Source organism: Melanostigma gelatinosum (genome assembly GCF_949748355.1).
Source record: "Melanostigma gelatinosum genome assembly, chromosome: 4".
Classification (NCBI taxonomy): Eukaryota; Metazoa; Chordata; class Actinopteri; order Perciformes; family Zoarcidae; genus Melanostigma; species Melanostigma gelatinosum.
Genome location: NC_136637.1, coordinates 15,841,114 through 15,854,539, shown reverse-complemented (window position 1 = coordinate 15,854,539; position 13,426 = coordinate 15,841,114). Strand labels below are relative to the sequence as shown.

The 13,426-nt window shown below is 41.0% G+C and overlaps 1 protein-coding gene across 1 annotated transcript; it reads right to left on the bottom strand.

Annotated features, from left to right (window-relative positions):
* Positions 1-1,824: 1,824 nt before the first annotated feature.
* Positions 1,825-13,300, bottom strand: LOC306776076 (ceruloplasmin-like; the record flags this gene model as incomplete). Its single annotated transcript, XM_079266661.1, has 24 exons — positions 1,825-1,935; positions 2,037-2,142; positions 2,696-2,752; positions 2,853-2,992; positions 3,129-3,220; positions 3,678-3,749; positions 3,911-3,966; positions 4,146-4,252; positions 4,467-4,595; positions 4,734-4,873; positions 6,031-6,235; positions 6,709-6,921; positions 7,050-7,206; positions 7,470-7,684; positions 7,775-7,819; positions 7,937-8,077; positions 8,663-8,802; positions 8,961-9,099; positions 9,219-9,381; positions 10,980-11,071; positions 11,151-11,324; positions 11,794-12,006; positions 12,081-12,307; positions 13,140-13,300. 24 exons carry the CDS (start codon positions 13,298-13,300, stop codon positions 1,910-1,912), a joined length of 3,210 nt encoding a protein of 1,069 aa, XP_079122787.1. The 3' UTR covers positions 1,825-1,909.
* Positions 13,301-13,426: the final 126 nt, after the last annotated feature.

The following is a 13,426-nucleotide window of genomic DNA, read 5'->3' as shown; positions in this document are numbered from 1 at the left end:
TTCAGTGAGTGTGTGAGCGTCTACGTGTTTGGTATGTGTGTGTGTTTGGTGATGATAGCTGATCCTCACAATATCAGATCCCTTTGAACAATGAAAAAGGGGCAAAGTCAGAATAAAGTGACTCCTCACAAGCCTGTCAAACTGCATATTTATTTGAATATATTTGAGGCTTTTATCTGAGTCTGGGACATGCTAAAATGATTCATAGCATCTTCTATTTTGGGATTAACTTCCAGGATTCTAGACTGCCTTGTCGAGCACTTTCATTGTGACACTAGACTCCAGGAATCATAGACACCGCTCACAGGATTTGCAGGACACGTGGCACACAGATGTGTATGAGAGATTGGAGCCATTCAATTTCTCATCAGTACTTGCGGACTAACTGCTCCTAATGGATCCCCTCTCAAAGGTTCCTCTGTGGGACACTGACAAGGTCAAAGGCTTATAGTTGCATCATCTTGAAAAGTCAGAGGTGGATCCAAATTTCCTAGTTCGCAGTGACATCAGCTGGATGAAAAGAGGAACTGTCAGTTGCTTTTCTAAATTGCTTCCTTAGTTTCATCTAAACATATTGGTCAAGTCAAGCCGAGCATGTGTTACTCCTGCATCCCTCCGGTGCACTTAAAGTGTTATTGTGTATAATGTTTGTAGAAAGTCAGATGATCACACTGCATCAAAAAGACATAGCCCAGCAGTTACAGACAGACACATGCATCAGCGACATCTGAGCTGCTTCACACTGGTCTGTAGCTGTAGAGATGCAGCCTTGCAGGTCGTAGACTGCTAATGTTGCTAAATATGCATTAAAGTGATATTACTGCAATCCACTGGTGGATCAGACTGAACCCTTGCTTGTGTCAAAGTATGAACAACTTGATATCCTGATTGCAGGTTTCCGGTGGCTTTCATGTACATGCTTGTGAAACCTAACCGTACATCATTAGGCTAACATTTGTTTCAGTCCTAAGTTTTCTCTTTTACCCCTCCAAGCATGAGACCTCTAGAGAACATGTACTGCATGCTTTTTCAGTAAATGTTGTTCAGCCTACTAGGGGTTTTGAGTTATAATGTTGGAATGAAAGAAAATCTAAATTTTTTATTTTTACAAATACTATTTTGATGCTATTATTACAAAGAATCCCACGACAACATAACTAGCCTATTAAATAGGCCGTATTTGCTGGGTTGCCAATCACCCTAATAATGAACAGCGTCAGTTACTCCCATCTTAAATTCATTAGGGAAAGTTGGAAAGACTATTCAGGTATTTAGGGAATAACCTACAACATAATATTAAAACATAAAAATGTTTTTTTAAGTGTTGCTCTGAAAGACATAAAGCTGAGCAGTTTGTGTGTGAGTGTATGAACACAATGATTGGTTGCGATGCAATGGGCACCAGCTAAAATCATGCGCAAGGCAACACTACATCCCTACCTCACAGTAATCACTCAAAAGGTTATTCCAAAGGATACATGTTTCCCCTGCTGATGTGTTATGTGAGTTACATCGCTGAAGACAACAATGTTCACTTGTGTTACAAATGATTTTAGTTTCCGCACACAGTGCAACTCTACGGCTACAGTGCCCCCTGCTGCCCGACTGCTGTCATTACATGCCACACATAACAGTTATATAGAACTGTTCATTCATTTTACATTTTTCTTTATTTTTTTCAGTATTCTTACAGGCTTCAGTGTCATTTGGGAAAATATCAAAGCAGATAGACAATTTTAAAAATGCACATTTTATTATTTATGAATTGTGATGTCTATTCTGAGATGTAATTATCTGCACAAGTAACCGTTCACATTAAGATGAGTTTATGAAGAGCGTTTAATGAATTGGGTCCTGAAATAAAATGTCAGCTCATCTCGGCTGTCTTCTATCCTTTTTTCTCAACTGTTCAGCCAAAGATTCCCTTCTTCTTTGCTGTTGACGAGAAACAAACATGTCACTCTTTGCACAGCATACTCATTATCTCGCATTTCTCCAAGCCTGAATTCATGTCCCTGCCCAATTAGTGTTCTTACCTTTCTCAGTAACAGTATACATCGCCTCCATGCCACCTTTAATGTGGTCAATGACGTGACAGTGGAGCAGCCAGGAACCAGGATACTCAGGACGCATCTTTACAGTCTGAACAGGGAGAGGATGGAAACGTCAAGTGAGTCACAAGTTTCATTTTTATTCATGTTTGACAACACTGAACCGACAGAATCCAGTTTTCCTGCAACTGACTGATGCAAAATGTTCTAACATTTTAAGTTCTATATATATATATATATATATATATATATATATATATATATATATATATATATATATATATATATATATATATATATATATATATATATATATATATATATATATATTTGCTGTTAAAGATGGTAGGATTGGCAAAGGAACACTTATATCATATATGCAGCAGCACAATTAAAACAATACTTTTACCTGATTTCCTTTTTTAAAAGTGAGCAAAAAATATTTTAAGTTAATCTGTATTCCTTATTTGGTGTGTCTATATGAATTTTGTAACCTGTTTTAAGAGAAGATAATATTTTAATATATTTTACAATCCAATGGATGATGAACAATAACCTTTTACGACACTGATCCCTTGAAGTTGTGAATATAATAAGACAAATTAAATCAGTTGATGCCACGTCAGGATGTTTTGAGGTTTTACCTGAAAGGTTGCTGGAAACAGCTCATACACATCCGTACGATGAGGACCTCCACCCAGCTGGAGAGAAAGAGCAAAAAATAGTTGGAATTTGTGTGTATTAGTTTGCGTAATGTGTGATTGTGTAGGCATGTCTTGCAAGTTTGTTTGTCTTGTATACCTTATATTCCACACTGTGCCCATGCCAGTGTGCGGTGTGTATGTCCACATCATTGCCCATTCCCATCAGGTACCAGTACACCTTATCACCCACCTCCATGTTTAGACCATTCAGATTTCCATACATATAACCATTGATGGCTGCATATACAGAAAAGCACACAAACAAACATATTGGAAAGACATGAAGAATATTTCGATCGACATCGAAAGTAAAAACAAATACCATCGGTCAAAATGATGCCGTTTATTTTGATAAAGATTATCTTTATCTAACCATGCATCTTGTTGCTCTCTATAAAGGTTTCATCATCCTTCAAGTTTGTGCGAGGGTTCCTGATGTAGGTCCTGATATTTTCATCCAGATACCTGGAATAATAATAATAATAATAATAATATTAATAATAATAATAATAATAATAATAATAATAATAATAATAATAAAAGGATATGAGGTGGGACCCGATAAAATTGCATATAAACTTCACTGTTGAACCATCTACTGATGAAATTCTCTAAACGGAAAATGTTGACATTATTAAAGTGTGTGGATTATCCTGATTATCTGTGAGAGGGTTTACAGAAAGTAAGTATTTCAAATTGACAGTGGTAATTACCATAATTGAAATTCCAATCAATTCCATTGTATGGTGGTGGCGGCATACATTTCAGACAATTTCAAAACCTCAGAATATAAAACCAAAAGAACATTTTTTTAGATACCATGAAGTAAAGGGACAAAATCAGTTTTGCATTTAAATTAGACACCTTAACTACTAAAGGTCTAAACAGTTCATAGTTAGTTTTAAGGTTAGACTCCACTTACCAACTTTCATTCTCATCAAAAACCAGGAAAAGCAGCGCGAACTCTTCCACTTGCTTTTTCATACCAAGACTCCTGAAAGAAACACAGTTTATAAAGCTGTAAATTAGCACTCTATAAAATACTTTATAATATTGTTTTGTGATGCAGAACAAAAATTCATTCCTGCCTCATCATACCTTGAAAACACACACGCACACAGTACATGCTGCATGAAATGATGCAGAGACACTCACCTGCCCCAGCTACGGCGACAGATCACCAACGGACCAATCAGACCGCTGTACAGGTCCTGTTAGGCAGGGAGGCGAGGTAAGTGTGTGTGTGTGTGTGTGTGTGTGTGTGTGTGTGTGTGTGTGTGTGTGTGTGTGTGTGTGTGTGTGTGTGTGTGTGTGTGTGTGTGCGTGTGTGTGCGTGCGTGTGCGTGCGTGTGCGTGCGTGTGCGTGCGTGTGCGTGTGTGTGTGGCGTACCTTGGTAACATCAGCAGTGGAGTAGTATGCTGACACAAAGCACTCCTCCTGCTCTGTGGTTGGTCCTGTATTCTTTGTAACGTACCACTGGTAGGAGTAAGTCTCACCTAGGAAAGACATGTTTCTAGGTATTGAATCCTATACTATGTGAAAAAAGTATATTAGAGCTAAGTGAAGGACCTTTGCAGAGTCCTTTTGGTATTCTCAGAAAATTGTAACTTTGTTACACAATAATAATGAAGTAAATCTACAATTAAAATGTTGCATTCTGGGATTAATTCCAATATTTCTTGATGGTCTGCAAGCAGGTAGACACACTACCTGGTTGGGTGAGATGAACTGCCGGGATTTCTGTCTTGACTCCATGGGCGTGGATGGAATAAGGCCTGGACGCCATGTTTTTAAAAACCACCGTCACCTTGTCTCCCACATCAGCGTGAATCATTGGACCTGGAAGACGGGAAAGTGTTGTGATTACAAGACCAATCCAGCTGGAACATAAATCCAAGATGTTTCATACATAGTTTTTGTGGCTTTTATATTACAATCACAGTTTGTGCATTCCTGCTGCCCTGGCTGAGAGCCTACCCATGATGCCGAGGTGTTCTATATCAGCTGCTCTTTCCACTTGCTTGGTGAATTTGTTATTGGTGAACTGGCGGTAGACCACCTTCTTGTAACGGGAGCCGATAAACCCACCCTGCTGGTCCAGGAAGACAGAAGCAGGGCTGCGGAGGGAGAGAGACGGGCTTATTTTGCAGAGGATTAAATGTTGTGTGTGTTTATGGTACAATCACCTCATGCGGATGTGTTTAAGCATTCACTTCCATTTGCATGTAAATGTCTTTGTGCATGAATCTGTGTTTTGCTGTTTGGTTATCAAAAGATACAAAACACTAAAGACAACAAAAAACATTAGGTACAATATTATTTCATCTTGACATAAATAACTGAGCAGAGTTAAATGAAATAGTAAGGAGAGAAGTTTTATAAAAGTGCAAAGTTAGATTTAAAGGATAAGACTGGTGGTATTCTACTGTACATTTTTCTTATTGTTAAAAAATCCCATGAAAACACCAAAACCAACAATGTGTTAGTCCATCTCTCAGCCCCTCTGGTTCCTTCGCAAGACCTTTAATAAACACGTCTCCAATAAATAATCTCATTTTCAAAAGGCTCCATTTTCTAAAACAGCTGGGAATTTTAAGAAAACTTTACTCAAACAGGAGTACACAGAGAACTTGTTGGGCACCATTTTTATACGGATTACTCCATGTCTGGTGCTCAGCTGCATGCCGGTGTGTGGGATTGACTCAAAAATAATGTGTGTTTGTACTGAAGTAACATCTCACCAACAGCAACAATATGGCTCATTGATGGGTTTTTTAATAGTTTTGGGGCAAAACTTGAGGTCTAAGATGCATCAAGCTTAAAAGGCAATACCTCTTAGTCAGATCAATTGCATTGCTGGTTTTGGTCTTTTTCTGACATTTGTGGACAGTAAGAAATATTCAGGGAATCAACATTTATCTTATCCTTCAAGTTTTATACAATGTTTGTATAATAAAATAAACTGCATGCATGTTAAGGTAGTGCATGGTTTCCGCTGTCATCAATCTTTGGAGGCCAATTTTGCCGCCAACTGTCCGCAGAAGTCCAGATATTTGTAAGCAACTGTTTTCATGCTGTACATGTGCAGGGGACGATATTTTTTTCCGACGATGGCGAAGGCATGACCCGCCCTACTCTGCCTCTGATTGGCTTACCCTGATATTACCCTAACCCCAACCAAGCTATCTCCTCATACACAGGCAGAGTAGGTCGGGTCATGACTTTGACATCTTAGGGGAAAAAAGAAAATTGGTGTGTGCAGGTGGTACTGTACTTCTCATGACCGCGGAACATCTCAGCCTCCCAGGTACGGTTTGGAGAGTAGTCCCAGTCCATCTCCATGGCAGCGATGTAGTAGGTTTTTGAGCGCAACATAGTCTCACCCTGACGCTGAAATATGCTGCACTTCGCTACCGTGTAGTTGGCTCTCATCCCACCACGGTAATGGTTCACTGTGGCTGACACCACTTCAAACTGACCTGAAACAAACACAATCATCATATGTACAGAAATACACAATGTACACGTTCGGTTCAATAATTATCCCAGACACCCAATGTTTGAAATCATTCGGTCTCTCACACACACACACACACACACACACACACACACACACACACACACACACACACGTTATATTCTCATTCTGTTTGAATTGTGAGATCAAAACAAAGTTGTAACAATGTCACTGAAGGTTCTCACAAGTAAGAAGTACAATCATGTGTGCGTGAGAGAGAGACAGAGAGCGAGAGAGAGAGAGACAGAGAGAGAGAGAGAGAGAGAGAGACAGAGAGCGAGAGAGAGAGAGACAGAGAGAGAGAGAGAGACAGAGAGCGAGAGAGAGAGAGACAGAGAGAGAGAGAGAGAGACAGAGAGCGAGAGAGAGAGAGACAGAGAGAGAGAGAGAGACAGAGAGAGAGAGAGAGACAGAGAGAGACAGAGAGATGTATACCCATGCTGTCTGGCTCCATAGTGACAGTGTGTGAGATGTGAGGGAAGACGCTGATGGTGTCTCGTCTGTTCTGGCGGTAGATGAAGCGGTTTCCCTGGAAGTAAAGGCTGATGATGTCCGTCTCTGAACCCAGTCCTGACACGTGCCATGTTACCGTATCCCCCTTACACATGGTCAGGCCTGGGAGGTTCCTATACACAAAGCCATTGATTGCTAAAAGAGAAAGACACAGAAACAAAACATACAGTGATTAGCTCAAAAATGATAAAATCATGAAGGGAAAAAGCTAAGCTGAGCTGAGCTGCCAGTGATCAGTGTGTGAGTGTGCGTCGCCTACACACCGTGCATCTTGTTGCTTTCGATAAAGCCATCGTCCTCCTTGTTAAAAGGAGGCTCTATGGGAGCAGGGGTTAGGGACATAATGTTCTCATCCAGATACCAGCTCAGGTTCTCGTCAAACACAGTGGCCATGAGGTGGAACTCTTTTTTATAGTTTTTCTACATGAGGAGAAGAGAGAAGGATCAGGAGGAAAGGTGTCTAATTGTGATTTCATCAATACATTTCAGTCATTTCAGTTTTCTGTGTCCCTCTATGGCAGACCTCTATTGAAGCTGTTCTCCAGCCTTCTTGCCACAAGCCAGATATGTATCAGATTTAGGTCCACATATACTGCAAATATCCCCCAAATCATAACTGGAAACACCAGATTTAATGGGATGTGACCTGATCAAACATAAGTTTAGTGATGCCCTCTTCTTACTTGTATTCCTTTTTTCAGTGATCCAGGACGACAGATAAGGAGCGGTCCAACCAGTCCAGAGTGGGTGTCTTTAACAGGGTCCACTCCAGAGTAGTACAGATAGGTCAGACAGTCAGCCTCCCCTTGGACTGGACCAGCACCCAATGGCACCGTCCATTCATAGCTGTGCAACGTTCCAGGTCTGACTAGAGCAGCTGGGGGAGGGGTCACCACTCCTAAATGTATTAAAAGAAAGAGGAATATTATAATGATGTTAATGCATGCTAACTTAGACTGGCACTGTAATATTCCAGCTTTTAGCTCACTTGGTTCCCTCTTCAACTCCCGCAGTTTCTTTGCTGTATGGGACTCTGAGGAGGAGAAGAAGTGTAGGGCAGGAAAGACGGAGACATAAAACAAGATAAGAAAGTGTCTAAAGTATAATCTAGTACATTGATAACAGTGTGAGTGCATGTGCTTGTATTAACCTTCCAGTTCATTGTGATAGAGCGTCCCATCCTGTTCTATACTGTACTGAACACCATGAGGCTGTATACTGTAAGGCCGGCTGGCTTTGTTCTTAAACACCACCTTGATAGTGTCCTTCTCTTCAGCTCGCAGCACAGGACCTGGAGACATGGATGGACACAAATGGACACACAAGCACACATTTAGGACAAAGGACCATTAGATGACACTATGTTGGGAGATATCTCATCATGTTAACAAAATCCTGCCGACATATTTCAAACATTAGTGTTGGAACTGGCAAACTGTTGTTGAAGTGATCTGACGAAGTCTGTCCAAAATATGAACAAAGACCTCCTTCAACAATAACAAAGCTAAGAAGGTCAGAAGAATTTTTTTTAAAGCTGTTTTTAGTTGTAACCCAAATATCTTTGTTTGTTTGGGACAGTTGGTTGGACTAAACAAGCAATTTGAAAATGTTTGGGAAGTTGTGATGAATAAAAAATGAAAAAGTAATCTGCAGATTAGTCAATGATGAAACAGTCCAATGTTGTATGGAAAGTTTTAACCAGAAAGGGGAGCAAGACATATAATATATTTCGTTACATACCATACTATCGATATATAGCATTTTTCATTGAGTAATAAGCATGTTTGGCTGTACTAATTTGAGTTTATTTGTGCCTCCAGAGCATCGCTGACTCTGGAAAAAAAAGTGCAACCAACCCCTGCCCAGCCTGGATTACCCAGAATTCCAAGGTGTAGCTCCGCTGGGCTGCGTAGCATCTTTGTTGTGAAGGTAATGTCCGTGTATTCCACATAGCGAACCTTCTTATAGCGGCTTCCAATACGGTTTTGACTTCTAGTTACAAACATATCTGCTTCACTACACAAACACACACACACACAAACACACAATACAAATTATTAGCAGGTCTCTTACAGAATCATGAAGATTAGCCTGGACAATTTCTGTGAGAGTGTGTGTGTGTGTGTGTGTGTGTGCGTGCGTGCGTGCGTGCGTGTGTGTGTGCAGTAACCAACCCATCAGTAGGCGGCGTAGGAGCGTAGTCCCAGACTTCCTCTTCAGCAGCAATGAAGAACGGTCTGAGCTCACCGTGTGGCCGGGCCTTGTGGACGTTGGGGAAACACTTCTTGATCTCAAACAGAGCCTGCATTCCAGCTGGACAAAACCACAAAACAAAAACTCACAAAGAAATACTAAACTAATTTGTTCATTATCCAACTGGGTGACACAAGGACTTGCTTGAATCAAATTAAGAATTAAGGAAGTCGGCTCACCCATCAAATGGTCATTGACAGTGCACGTCAGCAGCCAGTGTCCAGGGTTGTCAGCTACCATTTCAGCTGTAGTGCTGGAGCCGGGGAAAAGACTGATTATGTCTGTGTGGTGGTTCTGAGTGGTCAGGATCTGGCCATGGAAATGAACTGAATGCATGTCCACCTGTTGCAGATAAAATAGATTTAAACTGGGTTAAGACCAGGTGCTTGCTGCTAACACCAAGACATGATGTGGGCTATTGTGAGTCCAGTTTAGCAGCCCTGCAAAAAAGTAACACATGTTCACAAATTTAGTTTTTTCAACAAACTGTCAACAGAGGCCAGATGCAATTGTAAATGTGACGGTTACTGTTCAGACTTTCACCAACAAAATGAGAACTAGAACTGCATGCACTCAGACAATAAATGTGAGTCCTATTACAGGTACTTGGTATTGTTAGTATACGTTAACATATTGTCAATATAGGCCCAGTCAGACAAAGCTTGAGCTTCTTCTAAATGTGCTCAAAAAGACAAATCAGACAATAACTACAAAAGGTTCACTCAGTAGAAAGCAGATCTCGGCAAGACGGGTCTGCTACGACCACTGCTGTATTGTGTGATTGAATGAAAACACCCCAAAATGGTTGAGAGCAGTGAGTGACGAGCCAGCAGGCAGCCAATGGCCGTATAAAATAGTTGTGAAAGTTGTTTGTAGACAGTGTGAGTCATCACAACCACGAGAGGCTCTTAAGCATGCAGCCATGGGCACCCAAAAATATCATTGTTTGCTGCAGCAGAATGCAAGATTAGCCGAGGGGAGACACAGAGGCGCACACTCACTCACTCACACACTCACTCACTCACTCACTCACTCACAGACTCACTCACTCACTCACACACTCACAGACTCACTCACTCACAGACTCACTCACTCACTCACTCACAGACTCACTCACTCACTCACACACTCACAGACTCACTCACTCACAGACTCACTCACTCACTCACTCACAGACTCACTCACTCACTCACTCACAGACTCACTCACTCACACACTCACTCACTCACTCACACACTCACAGACTCACTCACTCACTCACACACTCACTCACACACTCACTCACTCACTCACTCACACACTCACTCACTCACTCACTCACTCACACACTCACTCACAGACTCACTCACTCACTCACTCACTCACTCACACACTCACTCACTCACTCACTCACACACTCACTCACTCACTCACTCACACACTCACTCACTCACTCACTCACACACTCACTCACTCACTCACTCACACACACACACTCACTCACTCACTCACTCACTCACACACTCACTCACTCACTCACTCACACACTCACTCACACACTCACTCACTCACACACTCACTCTCTCACACACTCACTCACACACTCACTCTCTCACTCACTCACTCACTCACTTAAGGGTGTACACACATGCGCACACACACGCGACCGATCGCATGATCTTCGTGGAAAATATGAAAATGAAAAATTAAAGGATTAAAGGGCTAGTTGCATATTTTGAACTTTGGTTGGTTATGTGCCTCAATTAAGACTTTTTTTTTAAATATGACACATGCAACTAGAACAATATTCTGATTCGTGGGAGTAATAATAATAATAATAATAATAACAATACCATTAATAATAGTAATAGTACAATAATACTATACAATAATAATACAACTATTAACAACAGTAATAATAATGATGATGATGATGATGATATTAAAAATACAATATTTACCTCATTGCCTAAGCCAATCATATGCCAGTGGATCTTCTTGCCTTGGCACATGCTCAGTCCAGGCAGGTTACCATACAGAAAACCATTTATACCTGCAATTAAATCAGAGTTAAAGGTATTTGTATGTGTGCATATGAGTATGCGTATGTGTACCTGGATACTACCACTCACCGTGCATTTTGTTGCTCTCAATGAAATCTTCATCCTCCTTCAGGCCACTGGCAGGATTTGTAATGTGCGTCCTGATGTTGTCGTCCAGGTACCAGCTGAAGTTCTCATCTGACACCATGAAGAGCAGAGCGTAAAGATAGTCTCCTGAGCTGTCTCCATGCAGGTCCAGGGTTCCTACAGAGGAGTGGAGAGAGGACATTTTAGGATAACATGCATTAATGTACTGAAGGGGAAACCTACAGTAAGTAGTGCCCCTACACAACTATTTTCTCAATTAACTTCTTACTATTTTGGATGCTGCTTTTTGGTATTGCCACAGCTGATCTCACAGATTTGACAAGAATCCAGCAATATTTTTGATAGTTTAATTTGTGGTGAAACGATTGGCTCAAAAATTGATAAGTTGATAGTAAGAAGTTAAATGAGGGAAACGTTGTTTGGGCCTTAAAGTAGGTTTCCCCTTCATAATAAACCACAGAAAGTACAGAAAGTACAACATTTCCCTCTGAAATGGAATGGAGTGGAAGTAGCCGATATAGAAGCAGAAAATTAAAACTAAAGCAGAAGTACCTGAAAATATTACATCAGTTAAATAAATGTACTTAAGTTCCGTCACCAGATAAGTTAAAAAAGGTTCCAGTACCTCTCTTACAGACAATGAGGGGTCCCATCAGTCCTGAGTTGATGTCTTTTGGTGGGTTAACGTGGGAGTGGTAGAATCTGGTCAGGCAGTTGCTGTCCTCTAATGTTGGGCTGTGGCTCTCTGGGAGGTTCCACTCATATGTCACTGTTGTACCAGGAGCCACTGAGTCATCACGCTTCAGCTCTGGACCAGTACCGTCTGGGTAAAGGGCTCCTGAAGATACAAGCACACAGAGTCACACATATATCAGCCTGTTAAGGCTGCCCATCGATTCATTAATGCCTCACCCTCATTGCCCTTGCTGTAGTTCAGTCCATGTGAGTGGATGCTGTAAGGTCTGTTTGCCGTGTTATTCAGGTGGACGGTCACTGTGTCTCCCTCCTCGGCCATCAACAGGGGTCCCAGGTAGCCCAGCCACTCCGCCTTCACCACCTCTGTCCTGTAGGTGGCGTCGCTGTACTGCTTATACACAGCCTTCTTGTAGACGGAGCCAATGCGCTGGGGGCCTTTCTTTCTCTACAGAGACAGAGAACGAGGATTATTATGGGTTGCAGTTAAAATATTACAAAAACCTGTGATTGGCTAAAAATTTTAGGGCCTTTTCACATCAGACATTTTGATTTGTGATTTTAGGGAAAGCAGAGGTGTAACTCATAACATTAACGATGGCTCTGATCTAATCAAGTTTCCCAGTAAGTCGTGACAGTATGACAGTGAGTGAGCATGTACAATATACCTTTTTTACCCACAAACACTGCTCATGATCGGACATGATTTTAACCACAAACGGTCTTATTATTTAGATTATTTCGATAAATGTATTAATTGTGGAACACAATTCATTACTGCGGTTTCTTCTTCTTCTTCTTCTTTTTTTTAAAGCATGCTGAGCAGAGAGGTTAAAAATTACAAAATAAATAGTTCACATGAAACATAAGTAATTGGTTAAATGGGTAAAAGTAAACATGTAAAATGCATTTTGCACAGAAAGCACATCAAATATAAAGAATCACTCTCCAAAGGAAACTCTGCACTACACGTGGTGACACTGAATTTTTCTTTGATGAAGAGATGGAATAAGTGTTAAAGTAAGGCTATTTGTCATGTCTTTAAAAGTTGCCTTCTTTCGAGATACAAGGTTTTCACACAACAGTGAAGATTGTCGTAATAATATTGCAATACTTGACATTGAAGGTTAAATTGTTGAGCAGTGTGGGTCAAAAAATGACAATGCTCAAACATCCATGCATCTTAATTGAGATCATGGTATGGGGGTGAAGTGGCTATTGGAAAGACAACATAATCTTTCCAACGTAATCAAGACAATGTACTAAGTTTGTACTCACTCATCCTCTTGCAGTGTGCGGTTTTGAATGATGTTCATCCCACTTGGGGCATAGTTCCAAGACACTTCCTCTATCTTGAGGAAGTACTCTCTCCTCATCCCAGACGCACATACTGCTGCACAACACAGCAACAACACTCCCCTTAACCCCAGTCGCTGCATTTTGAAGATATAGCGCTGGCACTACCACTGATAACCTGCCCAAGGAGGACGATGACTCTTTAATTCTGTTGAGCGATCCAGAGGATGATAATGATGAAGACAAGCAGTGCAGACACCTGACAGCTG